The following is a 15,186-nucleotide window of genomic DNA, read 5'->3' on the forward strand; positions in this document are numbered from 1 at the left end:
AGGCAAGTGATCTACCAATGAACTATGTCCCAAGGCCCAAACTAGACTTTTCACATGTTTTTCTCTCCCCCGTTTAACTAATGAGATGATCCCAGGTACCATAATATTTTTTCTCTTTTATTCATATTACATATTTGTTTGGGGTTTTTTCTTTTTTTGGTTCCAAGGAATGAACCCAGGGGTGCTTAGCCATTGAGCCACATCCCCAGCCCATTTTATTTTTTGAGACACAGTCTCACTAAATTGCTCAGGGCCTCACTAAATTGCTGAGGCTGGTTTTGAACTTGCAATCTTTCAGCCTCAGCCTCCTGAGTTGCTGGGATTACAGGTGTGCACCACCACACCTGGCTCACATATTTTATTCTTATTAGAATTCTCATGTTCCAAAAATCAAATATATACATGGCTTTCTTTTTACAGGACTGAATTTGAAAAAAAAAAAAAAATCCACAGTGCATGTACCTCCTTGGGGCTATTAACAACGGTCCCTTTCCAGGGACAGGGTTGACACAGGTTGCTACACCACCTGGCTTATACACCAGCTTCTTGCCTCTTCCCCAGCCTCTTCTTAGTGTGCAGGACAAGCTTTCTGATGATTTCCCTGGCTTATCTGCATATGAAACATAGAACTTTCCTTGTTCAGTGCAATCCCAGGCTACTGAGTAATGCAGTTGGGGGCTGGAGGTATATGAACACATCCGATCAGACAGACCTGGTACTTTAAGAAATCATCATCTTCAACCCCACAGTGTCCTGTTTGGCATGTTGTTTTCTAAGGCTGGCTTCTCTCCTCACTCATTGTTCTTAGCAGCTATATCAAAACATTCCATCATAAACTTCCAGTTATATCACTGTGGTAAAAAAAAGGAAGCTGGGCCAGGTGCAGTGTGGCGCATGCCTATAATCCCAGTAGCTCGGGATTAAAGGGTGAGGCAGAAGGATTGCAAGTTCAAAGTCAGTTTGAGCGACTTAGTGAAAGTGTGTCTCAAAACAAATTATAAAACAGGTTGGGGATGTGGCTCAGCGGTCAAGCACCGCTAGGTTCAAAAAAGAGTAAACAATGAAAGCTGGGCATGGTGACATGTGCCTAGAATCCCAGTAACTCAGGAGAGGCTAAAATAGGACATGAGTTTGAAGTCAACCTGGGCAGCACTGTGAAACCCCATCTCAAACACACACACAAAAAACAAAACACGAATAGTGCACATGAGCCTACATACATATAGAATATGTCCAGATCTGGTAATAGTTTTGCCTCTGAAAGGAAAACTATTTTTCACTTTATATCCATTTTACTATTTGAATTTTTTACTATGGTGCAGTATGACCTTTTAAAATAAAAATCAACGTTCTCTACTGCATTGAAACCACTACTCTACCATCTACTTACAGCCTATGCTGTCATCTCTGAACAGGGATTTTTTCTCCTATTTCAGGGAAAGTCAAAGCTACCCAGCCAAGAACTCCTTTAAATGTCCTTTACCCACATCTCTGAACTTACTGGTAGTCTCTTCTTTCCTCCTCCCTCGTCTCATAATAGAGAGATCTCTCTCTCCCTAGCCAAAGCCACCCCGTGCTCCTTCCTATACCCCGGACTTCATGCCTTCTTAAGTCCTCCCTACAGCACATTTCTGCTCTCGCCCCTGTATTAAACAATGAGTTCTTTCTCAGGAGCATTGAAATATGCTTAAAACTTCTCCATACAAAATATCCATCCACTCAACCCATGTACTCTTTTAGTGATTAGGTCTTTTTCTCTTCCTCTTTAGAGACATTGTTCTTGAAGTATATATCGTAATAGCTCTTTCAAATCCTTCTCCGTTGCAGTCTTCACAGACACTGTCTTATATTCCCCAATCTACACCATGAAAACTACTGTTTCCAAGATACATTCATTTATTTTTAAAAATCTCATTTCCAAACACAATAAACATCTTTTAAAATTTGACTTTCTATGATGCTGTTAGAAAGCCACAGGCATGAAAATAACCAAATGTGGTCTTCTAAGAAAAGTTAAGGGGTTGGGGTTGTGACTCAGTGGTACAGTGCTCACCTAGCATGTGCGAGAGGCCCTGGGTTCGATCCTCAGCACCACATAAAAATAAAATAAAGTATTATGTCCAACTACAACTAAAAACTAAATTTTAAAAAATTTTAAAAAAGAAAGAAAAGTTAAGAAGACGGAAACTACTGAATCTATTTTTAATGTGGAGAAGAATACTGAAGCTGTAAATATGCTGTAATGAAGCCAATGACAAAAAGCAGATGGTAAGAAGTGAGAACTGCTTGGAGAATGATACAGGAAAGAAATACACTAAGCACCTCAAACTCTGGAACCCATGAAGTACTGATACAATAACTGAAAAACATAAAGCAATATGAATAGACTCAAATTAGAAAATTAGACAAGTGAGCTATCAGAAATTAAAAGAGAATTTAAAAAGGCATTAAATACAACATTTTTATTATATAAATTCATTGACATAAAAGACTACTACTAAGATCCCAACAGATTAATGAACAAAGGACACATAAAAATAAATCAAACAAAAAGAAATACAAACAAATATTAACAGCAATCAAAAAACTGTTAAAAAGAGGAGTCATTTTTATACCTTTTTGGTAAAAGCATGTGACTGAACTAAAAATCCTTAGACAATGTACACTGACATAATGTTTCTCAAAAGAAATCTGGCCTTGTATGTGTTTGATCTGAAGTTCACCAGCGTGCCTGATATAGAGTGGTTCTTCTAGAAGTATGAATTTAAAAAAAGTAAAAAAATCACAATCTCTAAAATGTTTGCAATAGTGTTTAGCTACAGTTTATCACTGCCCCAGACAGCTAACTGAATGTTAGCTTTCAGGATCAAAACCTAGTTACAAATAGGACCTTAGAAACCAATAAGAGATATGATAAAATGCAGCTCCCAAGGTAAATATCACAGAATAGGGGTTGGTGGTCTGAGGATGGTCATGGGGTGAACAACTAACCATCCACATATGAAAGGGAAGGAAACAGTGTTACTAAAGAATCATAATAACCATTATAAGTTAATCAACAAAGTATGAGAAATTTTCATAAATCAGAAATATTCTGTTAAGAACTACCCAATTTATCAAAGAATAAAACTACCAAAAATTTACTTAAATTTAAACCTATTAGTTTAAACTTTATCTTGTGTGTGTGTGTGTGTGTGTGTGTGTGTAGTGTACTGGGGATACAACCTAGGTAACTCCACTACTAAGCTACACCCCCAACCCTTTTTTAAAAAATTATTTTTGATTTTTTAAAACAAGAACTCATGAAGTTGCCAAGGCTGGCCTCAAACTTGCAGATTCTCGGGTCTCAGCCTCCATAGTCAGTATGGTTACAGAATGACAGGTGTGCACCAACATGCCCAGTAAGCTCTTTTTTATTTTAAAAAAGCAAAAAGGATTTGCTGGATGGTAAACACTATTCCCCTAAGTACTATCAGTTTCAATTGTACCCTTATGAAGGCAGAAATAACCAGAATAAACTGGATAAGAAAAAAGGAGGTTTACTCTCCGGGAGAAAGAAAAAGAAAACCAACAGCAACTAAAACATACAAACATACATATTTCTTTTTTTAATTGTTGTTGTTACTGGGGGTAGAACCCAAGGTCTCATGCATGCTAGGAAAGTGCTGTACCACTTAGCTACATCCCCAGCCCTTTTCCTTTTTCCTTTTTTTCTTTCTTTTTTTAAAATTTATCTTGAGGCAAGATCTCAATAAGTTGTCCAGGGTGGCCTCAAACTTGAGGTCCTCCTGCCTCAGCCTCCCAAGTAGCTGGGATTACAGGCTTATGCCACTACAACTGGCCACATATGCTTTTATAGGACGTGCTAGAAATATTCTTTAAAAGGCAACAAAATTAAAATTTCCTAATCCATGCAGGTGGAAATAAGTCTTACCCATAGAAGTAATACTCCCATAATTCTCCTTCCTGCCTTCCCTATAAAGAGACTTCTGGGACTGGTCCAAATGTCCCCATTCCTCCAGGATGAAGGACACAGCCACATCAGCCACGTCTTCAATTTTCACCAACTTCTGAAACAGGAGATCTCTGCTAAATTCCCAGTCCCTATGTTCAAATCTGGAGCGAGGGGAAAAACTGGGAGCATTAAGGAAAGAAGTCAGGGGAGGGATTCTGCTTCAGAAAGGATTGAAAAGTACTGGGAAGAAAGAAAAAGACAAAGGGAATGAAGATACTAACCCCAGATGGGTCTGGTTGCTGATTAAAGAAACAAATCTCCTGATAAAGATTTGGGAACAAGGCGGCTAGTCTTTAGAGACGAGATATGGGTCCTCACAGAGGGAGAGGGGGCTCCAGCTCACCTGGGACCCAGCTGAGAGAAGTGAGGCTGTCAGCTCCTGGCTGTCCTTCAGGGGAAGGGAAGGAACTTGGAGAACAGGAAGGGCTGAAGGAGGAAAAAAGGTGTAAGTGAGACTCTCTGTTTCGTTCTCAAAGCCATCATGTGCCTCCTTTGCTCATGAATCTACAATGACCCCTGCCACACCAGGCCAAATTCTTCTGCTTTGCTCTCAAGACCCTCTACATTCTGGTCCCATTCACATTTACCTTCTTTTTCCTCCTTTCCCCTCAAAACAGACTTCTTGCTCTGATCAGGGTAATCCCTGCTGGCCATTCCCCTGTAAAGGATGCTTTCCACTCTGCTTAGGTTGGCCCTATTTACCTCCAAGAATAATCAGAGTTCCACATCTTCCAAGCCCACAGCATTTCCTAGTGTCCAGGGCTTCACAGGAGACCCCAATACATGGCAAATTCTAACTCAAGAGTCCTGGGTGGGGCCTGAAATTTTGCATTTCTAACAAGCTCCCATGTGATGCCAATGCCACTGTTTCTTGGACTATACTTGGATTAGCAAGGCTTCAGTTCAGTCTCTCCCCTCAAGGAATATCCACAGATAGTTTATATTCAGTCAGGAAGTATGCATGAGGTCTATTCTGTGTTATAGAAATAAGTGGAAAAACAATTCTTGCCTTCGAAAACTTTTACCTTTGTGTGTGTGTGTGTGTGTGTGTGTGTGTGTGTGATATTGGAGATTGAACCCAAGGGCACTTTTACCACTGAGCTAAACATCCTTTCTACTTTTTATTTTGAGATGGGGTCTTGCTAAGGTACCTAGGGTAACCTGAAACCTGCGATCCTCCTGCCTCAGCCCCTCAAATTGCTGCAATTACATGGTGCACCTCTGTACAGGTCTGTATTTATTATTTTTAAGTCTTCTGAAGAACAAAAGGAAATTTATTTTCTTTAACTAGGATAAAACTCTTTAGAGATCCATTGGATACTCATACAAATCTAAGATACAGTTTAGAATCTGTGTGACCTTAGTTTTGTTATACCTTCAAATACTGTTCCATTTTATCAGCCTAAGAATTAACTCATTGTTACTGATCATTATTAATTATTCTCAACAATGCCACATAAGACTGAAATAATGAGAATGGAAAAAATAAAGAAAATATTTTGGATCACAATAGCAAAATAAATCATTCTTCATTTTTCTCAAAATATTACATGTTGCATCATTCTTCAAGAAGGTAGAAAAGAAGACTGTTGATATCCATAGTTTCATTTGACACAGTTGAAAATTCAGAATTTTTCATTTGCTGCCCATATCAACAAAGAGAAGAAATTTGCAGAAGACAGTCACTATTATTAGGCAATTCAGGGGCTGGTAAATTAATTAATTAATGAATTAAGGTCTAACAAAAAAATAAAAGTCTACCAACAACTTAAAAAAAATCAATGATAAATGTATTTCTAATTTCAAAAGGAACTATAGCATTTTCATCTAGCAAATCCTTCAAAAGGAAGGACACCACCATGTCTTTTTCTTTCTTTTTTTTCTTTTTTTGGAGTTGTAGATGGACAACATGCCTTTTTATTTTATTTGTTTATTTTTATGTGGTGCTAAAGATAGAACCCAGTGCCTCATAAGTGCTAGGCAAGTGCTCTGCCACTGAGCTACAGCCCCAGCCCCACCATGTGGTATTTTGCAACAAGATCTTGGACCATCCCATTTTGCTAAAAGGACAGTATTGTGTGATAGTATTCTTTCATCTTTTATAAGATTTTTATGTCAAAATGTACTTGATATTGATTCAATAAAATTTCTAAAAGATTATTTCTTGCTATCTTTTGCATTTTACATAAATTATTCATGAAATGACTTAAAATATAAAAACCAAAAAGGTACTGACCCCAAATAGGACCATTTTTCCTGAGACTCTGAAGGCTAAATGAAGTCCAAAAGGTGAAAAATACTTAGAACAGTTTCTACACAACGTACACACTACATAAGGAAGAGCTATTGCTGCTGCTGCTGCAGTTTAACCAGCATGGAATTAAAGCTGGAAGAGATTAGGGCAGTAAGGTATGTCAAAGGAAATACCTGACCACCTGTAGGAGCACAGAAGAAAGTCTAAGGTCAAACAGAGAAAACACAACCCCTTATTCACAACTCGGAAATCCAACTCTAAATACCAAAGGATTGTTTTGTTATGTTTCTCTGACAGGATCTTGCTATGTTGTCCAGGCTCATCTTGAATCATGAGTTCAAGGATCCTCCTGCTTCAGCCTCCCAAAGTAGCTGGGACTACAAACATGCTCCATCATGCCCACCTCCAAAGGAAAGTTTTTTCAATAAGGTAGGCATCAAATTAATTTGACAGCAAAACCTGACCTGATGTGAAGCTATTTCAAGTCTATTTAATCAACTTAATGTAAACATGCACACATTTCACTGCAAAAATATTAATCCTGCTGATAGTGTAACATATGATATAAATCATATTACCTTGCCAAATCTGAAAAATTCTGAATCCTAAAATATATTTCACAGCAAGGGTTTCTGATTAGGGAATATGGATTTGTGGACAAACATCATAATAAATATGACACTCAGGGCCTGGGGCTGTAGCTCAGTGGTAGGGCACTGCATCGCATGTGTGAGGCACTGGGTTTGATCCTTGGCACCACATAAAAATAAATAAATATTTTGTATCCATCCACAACTAAAAAATGTTTTAATTATAAAAAAAATGACACTCATCTGTTCATTTTTCTTCCTTGATATATCTAATGCAAGTAGATAAAATTGAGATGGGAGAGAGAAGGAGGGAAGAAGAAAACAAATGTTCTAAAGGTTTTTGAGAAAGCTGCTTCAAATAAGATTTCCAAGCAAATTTGCAGACAAAAATGAACATAACTGGGAACTGCAGAGCCTTTTCAAAAGCATATGACAACAAAATCTATGAAGCAGAGGTAAAAAACTGCAGCAAGATGATGGTACTTTTTTAACAGACTTAGTAGATCTTTGAACAGTACCTGTACTTACTTATCATCTGCATTATAATCATATGTGTTATAGCTTTTGCGATAACTCCTTTTTGGGGGATGTTGGGGGCGGGAGCTAGGAATTGAACTCAGAGTCTCACACATGCTAAGCACAGGCTCTACTACTGAGCCACACTCTCAAGCCCCATTATTGTTTCTGAACAGAAGTGCTACAGTCCTAGCTATCCTAGAAGCTGTGCTTTCTCAATACCAGCCCACCCCAGGTTTCCAGACCTTCCCAACCTCAGACCCTGCTGGTTGCAGAGAAGCTATCCAACCTCTAGTCTTTTACAATGCCACCTGCCCACGTGGCCAGGGTACCCAAGCTCCAGCCATGTCTGTTCCACTGAACTTCTGAGCCTCACCATTTTCCTCCAGAATATGAGGCTTCTGTGGCTCCTGTTCAGGCTGGGTGTCCATGGCCAGGAACTGGGAATCGAAGGACTCCTGCACTGCTCCAGGTGGGACCATCTTCTGAGGAAGCACTTCAGGACATGCAACAATCTAACAACCACAACCAATCAGCACAGTTACATAGAGGGCTATGAACAAACACAGTAAAATTCCATTGGATTTTCATTTGTTCCCTTACCAAGTATTTAATGTGTATCCACAATGAGTCGGACATTAATTATACAATGGTATAACAAACACAGTTTACTTCTACTTGTAGAAAACTTTCAAGGAATATGTCAACACACAAATAGTTAATGACCAGTTGTGTATATGTCACACAAGGGGAGAAACATGGTGCTATGAGACACAACAGATGAGATTGGGAGGCCAGGGAAGGTTTTTCTGAGGAAACATCTCAAGGATGAGAAGAAGGCATCCAGGGAAAAGCACAGAGAAATGACCCAGGCAGTCAGAAGACTAGCAAACACCTCAGGCAGAAAGAGGATCTTTGATACAATCCAGAAACCATTAGGAGTCCAGTGTGGGTAAAAAGTTAGTGAAGGGGAGAGATGAGAAAGGAAGTTGGAAAGATCATTATAGGACACAGGAAATCACACTTGGACAGACCAACACTAAGACTTAAAGCTAGTTCCTATCCAGTGTACTACAGGCCTCCACCTTTCTGCTCTTGGTCCTTGCTCAATCCTAGGGTACACACAATTACTCTGTCACAACCATTCTCTAGAATCTACCTGTTCTGAAAAATACCAGCTCAGTTCCAGTATACTGGAAGGTAACAGGATCTTGCACTAAAACAAAATTGTTATCTCCCTTTTCCCCTTCCTTAGGTTTCAGAGCACTTTAAATTTTAACCCTCCCAGCAAATATGTCATGGGTTTTACATTAAGAGGTAGCTGCAACATACCTATGGCAAATACCCACTCTGAAAGTTTGTGCATTCCTGTGAGTCCACTCAGAACAAAAGTTCAGATGGTTCCAAGTATGTCAATGGGCATCTGAGCTCCAAAGAACCAAAGTAGCCCTTGAGATCCACTGAGAACAGGAGAAAGGACCCAAAGGAGTAAGGATGGAGTAAGAAATAAAGCTGAGGAACAAAGCTGGGATACAACAAGGCAGGTAAAGGGAAAGGCAAAGTGAGCTCTGAAGGTCCTTGGGAAAATTTCATCTATGGACCTGAAAGTACTGACTACCACTAAGAACAGATTTTTCTCTGTGTCCCTTCCAAAGATAAGCTGCACATATCACAACGAGAGGGGTAAACATGCAATATGTGCTATAAATTCTCTATTTTTAAAAAATCCTTTTAAATTGTACCTTTCAATATCTATTTCTGCAAAACACACTAATGGAAGTTGTCCATTAGTGTTCCAAGTTAGGTTCAGAAAAGGAATAACTGAATGTCACCATGAACCTTTACTTCATGTCGAGACTAAGCAACAGAAAGATCTAAACGTTCCCATCTGAAGGTTAATCTTGCAGGACAGCTGCAGGGTCTGGCTGCAGGAAGGTCAGCAGCCATCCTTCTGCTGTTACCTGAATCACAGAGGGAGCTAAACTAATCCATAAGCCCAAAGATATTCTGGAACTCTTAAGTATCCCTTACCCAGAGGGTAGGAACAACGAACTAGTACCTTATGCTTAATTGCAGTGGCTCTAAGAAATGAAGGAAATTCTTTAGCTAGCTTTCAACTCTTATAAACATGACCCCAAGATTAAGATTTTTGTTTGTTTGCTATGGAAAACAAAAAACAAAAATTAAAGTTTAGATCATGAGGCTAACAGCAAGATAAAGGAATGGAGTTAGTTTATAAATTAGGAAAAGAAGATAAAATAATCAGTTCTCCTTGAATTAACCATGATGTAATGGAACACCAACAATAATACCAACAGGTTTTGGGGTTTGGTGGAAACTAAGTAAGTAATTCTTAAGTCCATAAGGGGAAAAGAAAACATTGAAAAAAAAAAAGTGGAGGGATAAGGGTAGTCCTATCAAAACTGAGCATTTTATACAGAAATCAAATAATTAAAATATCAAAACATGAACAGCCAAGATGATTTAAAAAACGATAGAAAGACCTGAAAAGGACCCCAAACACAAGCAGAAATTTGATATGTGATAAAGGTGGCATTTTAATTAGTTAAGAAAAAAAGGATTACTATAAGATGCAGTGATGCATGCCTATAATTCCTGGGAGACTGAAGATAGGAGGATCACGAGTTTGAGGCCAGTCTCAAAAACTTAGTGAGACCCTGTCTCAAAAAGTGAAAAGGACTGAGGATGTAGCTCAGTGGCACAGCGTCCCTGGTTCAATTTCCAGTACCAAAAAAAAAAAAAAAAAAAAGATTATAAGTTGGTGGGAAAAACTTATCTAGGAAAAAATTAAGCTGCAACCATGCCATACAACCTACACAAAAATAAATTCAAGATGAAATAATCATTTAAAAGCATAAAAAAATAGTGGAAAAGAAAATGTTTTCATAATATTGTAATGAAGAACATCTTTTTAAGTATGACATGAAACCCAGAAACCATAAAATAGACTTATTCTGATTGTATAAAAAATCTTAAATCTCCACAAGCAAAGACAAACAACAAAGTGGAAAGATAATATGTGGAAATCATATGATACACACAATGCTTATTATTTCTAACACGTAAGGAACATGTAAGAAACATAAACAGATAATTTGCAAAAACAAAAAGCAATTATGATGTATGATTAACCCTTAAAAATATGTACTGTGGTCAAACTGACAAGACAAATGCAAATTAAGATGGCACAGAAAGGAAATATTGCATTTTTCACACTGATAATAATCAAAAAGTTTGATAACACTGTGTTATCAGACTGTGGACAAAAAAAAAAAATTCATACATGGCTGGTGGGAATATAAATTGGTATAACCTTTATGAGGGGCAGTCTGCAACAGCTATCCAAATTTCAAACATACCACCAAGTCAAAAATTTGACTTCAAAGTATCCATCCTATAATTGACATATATAATATATATAATAAAATATATAGGGGATACTCATTTCAGAAAAGTTTGTCATAGTAAACATTAAAAAATAATCTAAAGGAACAACTTAAATGGAACAACTTAAACTCCTTGAACAGGAGTTAAATAAATTATGATACATCCATACAATGGAATATAAAAAGAGTAAGGCAGATGTATTTGCACAAATTAAGATATAGGAAAAAAGAAAGAGGAAGAAGTGTATAGACTTAACATTTGTGTGTGTTTTTAAAGCACATTATATACGTATATGCCAAAATATAAATGAATATGGTATATCTCTGTAAGGATATATAAGTTTCATGTAACAGTGGCTGCCTCTGGAGAGGAGAACTAGGCAGTTGGGAAATTAGGGGTGGGAAGAAAACTTACTTTTCATTATAACCTTATGTACCTTTTTGGATTTTGTATCATGTCACTCAAAAAATAAATACAATCTTAAAAATAAATAAAATCGCTGATTGTCTTCTACAGGTTAACACACTGGATATTGCTTCTCTTTGCTGGAGTGGCAGGAAATCTCCACAGTGTACCTAATCCCAGGAGAACAAAAGAATATGAATGAAGCACCACAGGGCTAAAAATCTCACCCCTGCTTAGCAGTTCCTTAACTCTTTCCTCTCCTTCCTCACTGCTCCTGCCTCTTCTTCCACTCACCTGTTGCCTGCGTTCCTCAAGCTCTCTCTGTATACTTTCTATCACAGCCACAGCCTCTTCGCCACTTTCAGGATGATGTTCTCTCACCCAGGCCTGGAACTCTTCTGGCAAGATGGTCAGGAACTGCTCCAGCACCAACAGCTCCAGGATCTGCTCCTTGGTGTGCAACTCGGGCCTCAGCCACTCACAGCAGAGTACCCGGAGTTGACTGAGAGCCTCACGTGGACCTGATGCCTCATGGTACTGGAAATGCCTGAACCGCTGGTAAAAAGTCTCAAATGGTGGCGGATTGTACTCCTGCATCCAGGTGCAGTCTTCTTCTTCCACCTTCACTATTAGAAGGTCTTCCTGTTCCTGTGAAGTCTCAGCTGGAGGATCTAAGTCTATAACTTCCCGGGATTCTGTCATTATCATTCCAACTCACAGGGAATTCTCTCGAGGCTGGCTGTGTTACTCTGACCCAATCTGTCTTCTGAAGAGCACTTTCAGTAGTGTGCAACCTACTGATATATATCGGGAATCATTATTAGCAAAGAGAGACGGCAAAGACGTTCTATACAAAAACTAAAGATGACACTCAACGAAGTAATTTACTTAAAAATATGGACTGCAAGGCAGCCGCCACTCCATCCATAAGAAGATTATCAAGAGATTACCTCCAAGATTTAAAAAAAAGTAATGAACACTCATAAAAATTTCACATCAGTCTCAATCTAAGACACAATTTTAGAGGCAAAAATACTTGACAGTTCCTATAAATAATGAGACAAAACTTACTATTACAGATGGAGCCCTTCCTTCTCTGTACCATAAATCAAACTTAAGTCAGAATAGGGGTGAAAAACATTAAAATGTTCATAACTGGCTCTGTCCATCAAGCCACAAGAGCTTGACAGACAACTTTAGACTTCATTGGTCCAGAAGAGATATGGTATAAGGTAAAGATCTGGACCCAAATTCCTCCGAAACCGCTCCTGACCTCACGACACAGACAGCCCGGTCAAGGTTAGGGACAGATCCCCCGTCCGAATACAAAAGCCCTACTCCCTCCCCTCAAGTCCCCAGTCCCAATTAGCTCTCCAGGAAGATCATACTCCCCGCAGCCAAGATTTGGAAGAACGGGAATCGTACAAAACAGGAGAACACTGATGCTGACACTTTCCAACACTTCCTCACCGGAAGTAAGCAAGTCCAAGCTTAAGCCATAAATCCCACCCACGAGAGCACTTCCGAGGCCTCTCTAGGAATCCCGGAGGTCCTCGCCTCGCAGCGGGTGGGGTGGGGGGGTGCCGCCCCTGGCCCCGCCCCAGAGGGAAAGATAACCAATCGACACCGAGATAGGGCGCGGCCGGACCCCCAGCCCACCGCCCACAACCCGGACGTCCCTAGGCCTCTGGGGTGCAAATACAAAGTTACCAGAGTCGGCCAGGAAACCCAATCACCCTCTTCCCCACCCCACAGCACAGCCAAGAAACAGCCGAGCTCCTCCCCCTTTCTTGGAGTGAGGACAAGAGGCGGGGCATCAAGGGTTAGGCAACAGTTGCCGGCGCGTGATTGGCCGCGGTCCTGGCGCCTCCCCACCCCCAACGCTCTGCGCCCCAATTCGAAGTAGGTCCGTATCTATCTTTCTGCGAGTCCGTAAGCCTCGGACATCTTATACTTTGAGCACTTTAGGTTTTATTCACCCAAATTCTCATCCCTCCCTTTCCAAACACACCCACCTCTTTACTGCCACAGTCGGCTCACTGGGCCGAAGTCTCCAACGTCACACCCGCAATTCGCCAGCGCGAGAGGCTCTTGGGACTACATCTCCCAGGAAGCCCCGCGCGGGCTACACCAGCTAACCAATAGGGCCACGACTCTACTTCTAGCCTCGTTCTCGCGGGCCTATCAGAAAGCGGCAGGGTGGGTGGCGTGTCCGCTGGCGCCCGTCTGGAAGACTAGTGGGGGCGCCGGGTGCCTATTGGCCTTAGGGGTGGGGAGAGCAAAACTTGCAAAGGCCGTTGTTTACTCAGGGGTTCCCTAGCTCAAGCTCAAGAGATTTAATAATCTCTCACTTTTAAGTTTGCCCGTTTTCAAAGCTGTCGGACAGACACGACAGATTCACTTATCGCCACTCTTTGGGGCTCAAACGGCTCTGGAACTGCAGCTTCTACCAACAGATGGAGAGGATATTTAGAAGTTAAAGGACACTTTCCAGACCACTCAAAATCTCATGCATGATAGGTTGCTTCCTATTTAAGACCAAGACCCTGGTGAAAGTCCGCAATGTATTTTGCGTGTAAGTTGACATTTAAAAATAAAAATAGAATCGACGAAGGAGTGTGGTGTAGGATTTTGCAGCTGGGGCTTAATTTTGGTGCTTTTATTCAGTTGACTTAATGTATGTAAAAGTTGTCTAAGATGGATATCCATTTTTTCCAAGAAACCTACCTCAATTTGAGTGGCTTCGAAATGTTCTCCCCTTTTTGCGGGGCGGGGGCAGGTACCGGGGATTGAACTCAGGAGCATTCCGCCACTGAGCCACATCCCCAGCCCTATTTTGTATTTTATTTATAGACAGGGTCTCATTGACTTGCTTAGCACCTCGCTTTTGGTGAGGTTGGCTTTGAACTTGTGATTCTTCTGTCTCAGCCACCGAGGGGCTGGGATTACAGGAGTGTGCCACTGCACTCTGCTGACCTTTACATTTTTAAAATGTCATTTATTTCTTAAAGTAGGGAATGGATTTGCATGAGCCAAAATTCAAGTCATTGTTTGTTTGTTTGTTTGTTTGTTTTTGTACCTGGGATTGAACCCAGGGGTCGCTTAACCAGTGAGCCACATCCGCAGCCCTTTTAATTTTTCATTTTGAGACAGTCTTTTGTATGATCCTCCAAAATCAAACATTATTTTGAATAATTATAATCCTGTTCCATACTTGTTTTATATATTGGAACAATAAGGCTTATAATCCTTAGAGGACTTTTCCAAAACCATATCTGGACCTTTTGGGCAAAGAAGATCCAAGTTGTCTCAGTTCTAGCCCAAGGTTTACTGTACTAAGTTACTCACAGTTGAAGAAAATAAATCTACAAGTTGCCCCTAAGGTAAAGATTTGGTGTAAAAAGTTCAAATCAATATAAATAGGAAAAAGGAAAAGTAAGGGTTAGGATTGTGGCTCAGTGATTGAGTGCTTGCTTAGTATGTGTGAGGTACTGGGTTTGATTCTCAGCACCACATATAAATAAAATAAAAGGTCCATCAACAACTAAAAGATATTTTAAAGAAAAGTAAAAATAATGGAAGAAAAGACTAGAGCATTAGGTATTGCTATCCTGTTCTAATACCAGTTCTGCCACTTAGTAACTGAAAACTTTGGGTAAATTATTTTTCTCTGGTTCTCAGTTAACTGCACTAACCCAGAGTGTCTCATTGTAAGGATTGAGATACAGCTCTTCAAACTTCTTAGCACATAATAAGCACTTGATAAGTGTTGGGGTTATCATGAATCATATAAATAGCAGTACACAAAGGCTCCATGACATAGAAATGAGGAAATCTGGGGAGTTTTCCAGTGATCATTCTCTGGGATAGGAGGGCAAATTGCTGACTGTTCTAAGTTCTTTCTTCTTTTACCCTAGATTGTCATCTCACATTTGCTCCTTTTGAACCTGGAACCTTCTCAGAAATTTAGATAACAGACCTATATAGGGCTTATTCTT

General features: G+C 39.8%; 1 protein-coding gene across 11 annotated transcripts in view; it reads right to left on the reverse strand.

Annotated features, from left to right (window-relative positions):
* The window catches only part of Zkscan5 (zinc finger with KRAB and SCAN domains 5), a 28,256-nt gene extending 14,950 nt beyond the window's left edge, over nt 1–13,306 (reverse strand). The window contains exons 1-5 of one of the 11 annotated variants that reach the window (XM_015501942.2): nt 13,204–13,306; nt 11,483–11,985; nt 7,752–7,890; nt 4,359–4,441; nt 3,935–4,070 (exon numbers count right to left, since the gene is read on the reverse strand). In XM_015501942.2, coding sequence (XP_015357428.1) covers nt 3,935–4,070; nt 4,359–4,441; nt 7,752–7,890; nt 11,483–11,896 — 772 coding nt within the window. In that variant the 5' untranslated portion in view covers nt 11,897–11,985; nt 13,204–13,306. The other 10 variants (XM_015501943.2, XM_048785197.1, XM_048785196.1 and 7 more) reach the window with 10 other exon arrangements.
* Between the last annotated feature and the right edge of the window lie 1,880 nt (nt 13,307–15,186).

The sequence above is a fragment of the Marmota marmota genome, unplaced genomic scaffold (genome assembly GCF_001458135.2).
Source record: "Marmota marmota marmota unplaced genomic scaffold, marMar, whole genome shotgun sequence".
Taxonomy (NCBI): domain Eukaryota; kingdom Metazoa; phylum Chordata; class Mammalia; order Rodentia; family Sciuridae; genus Marmota; species Marmota marmota.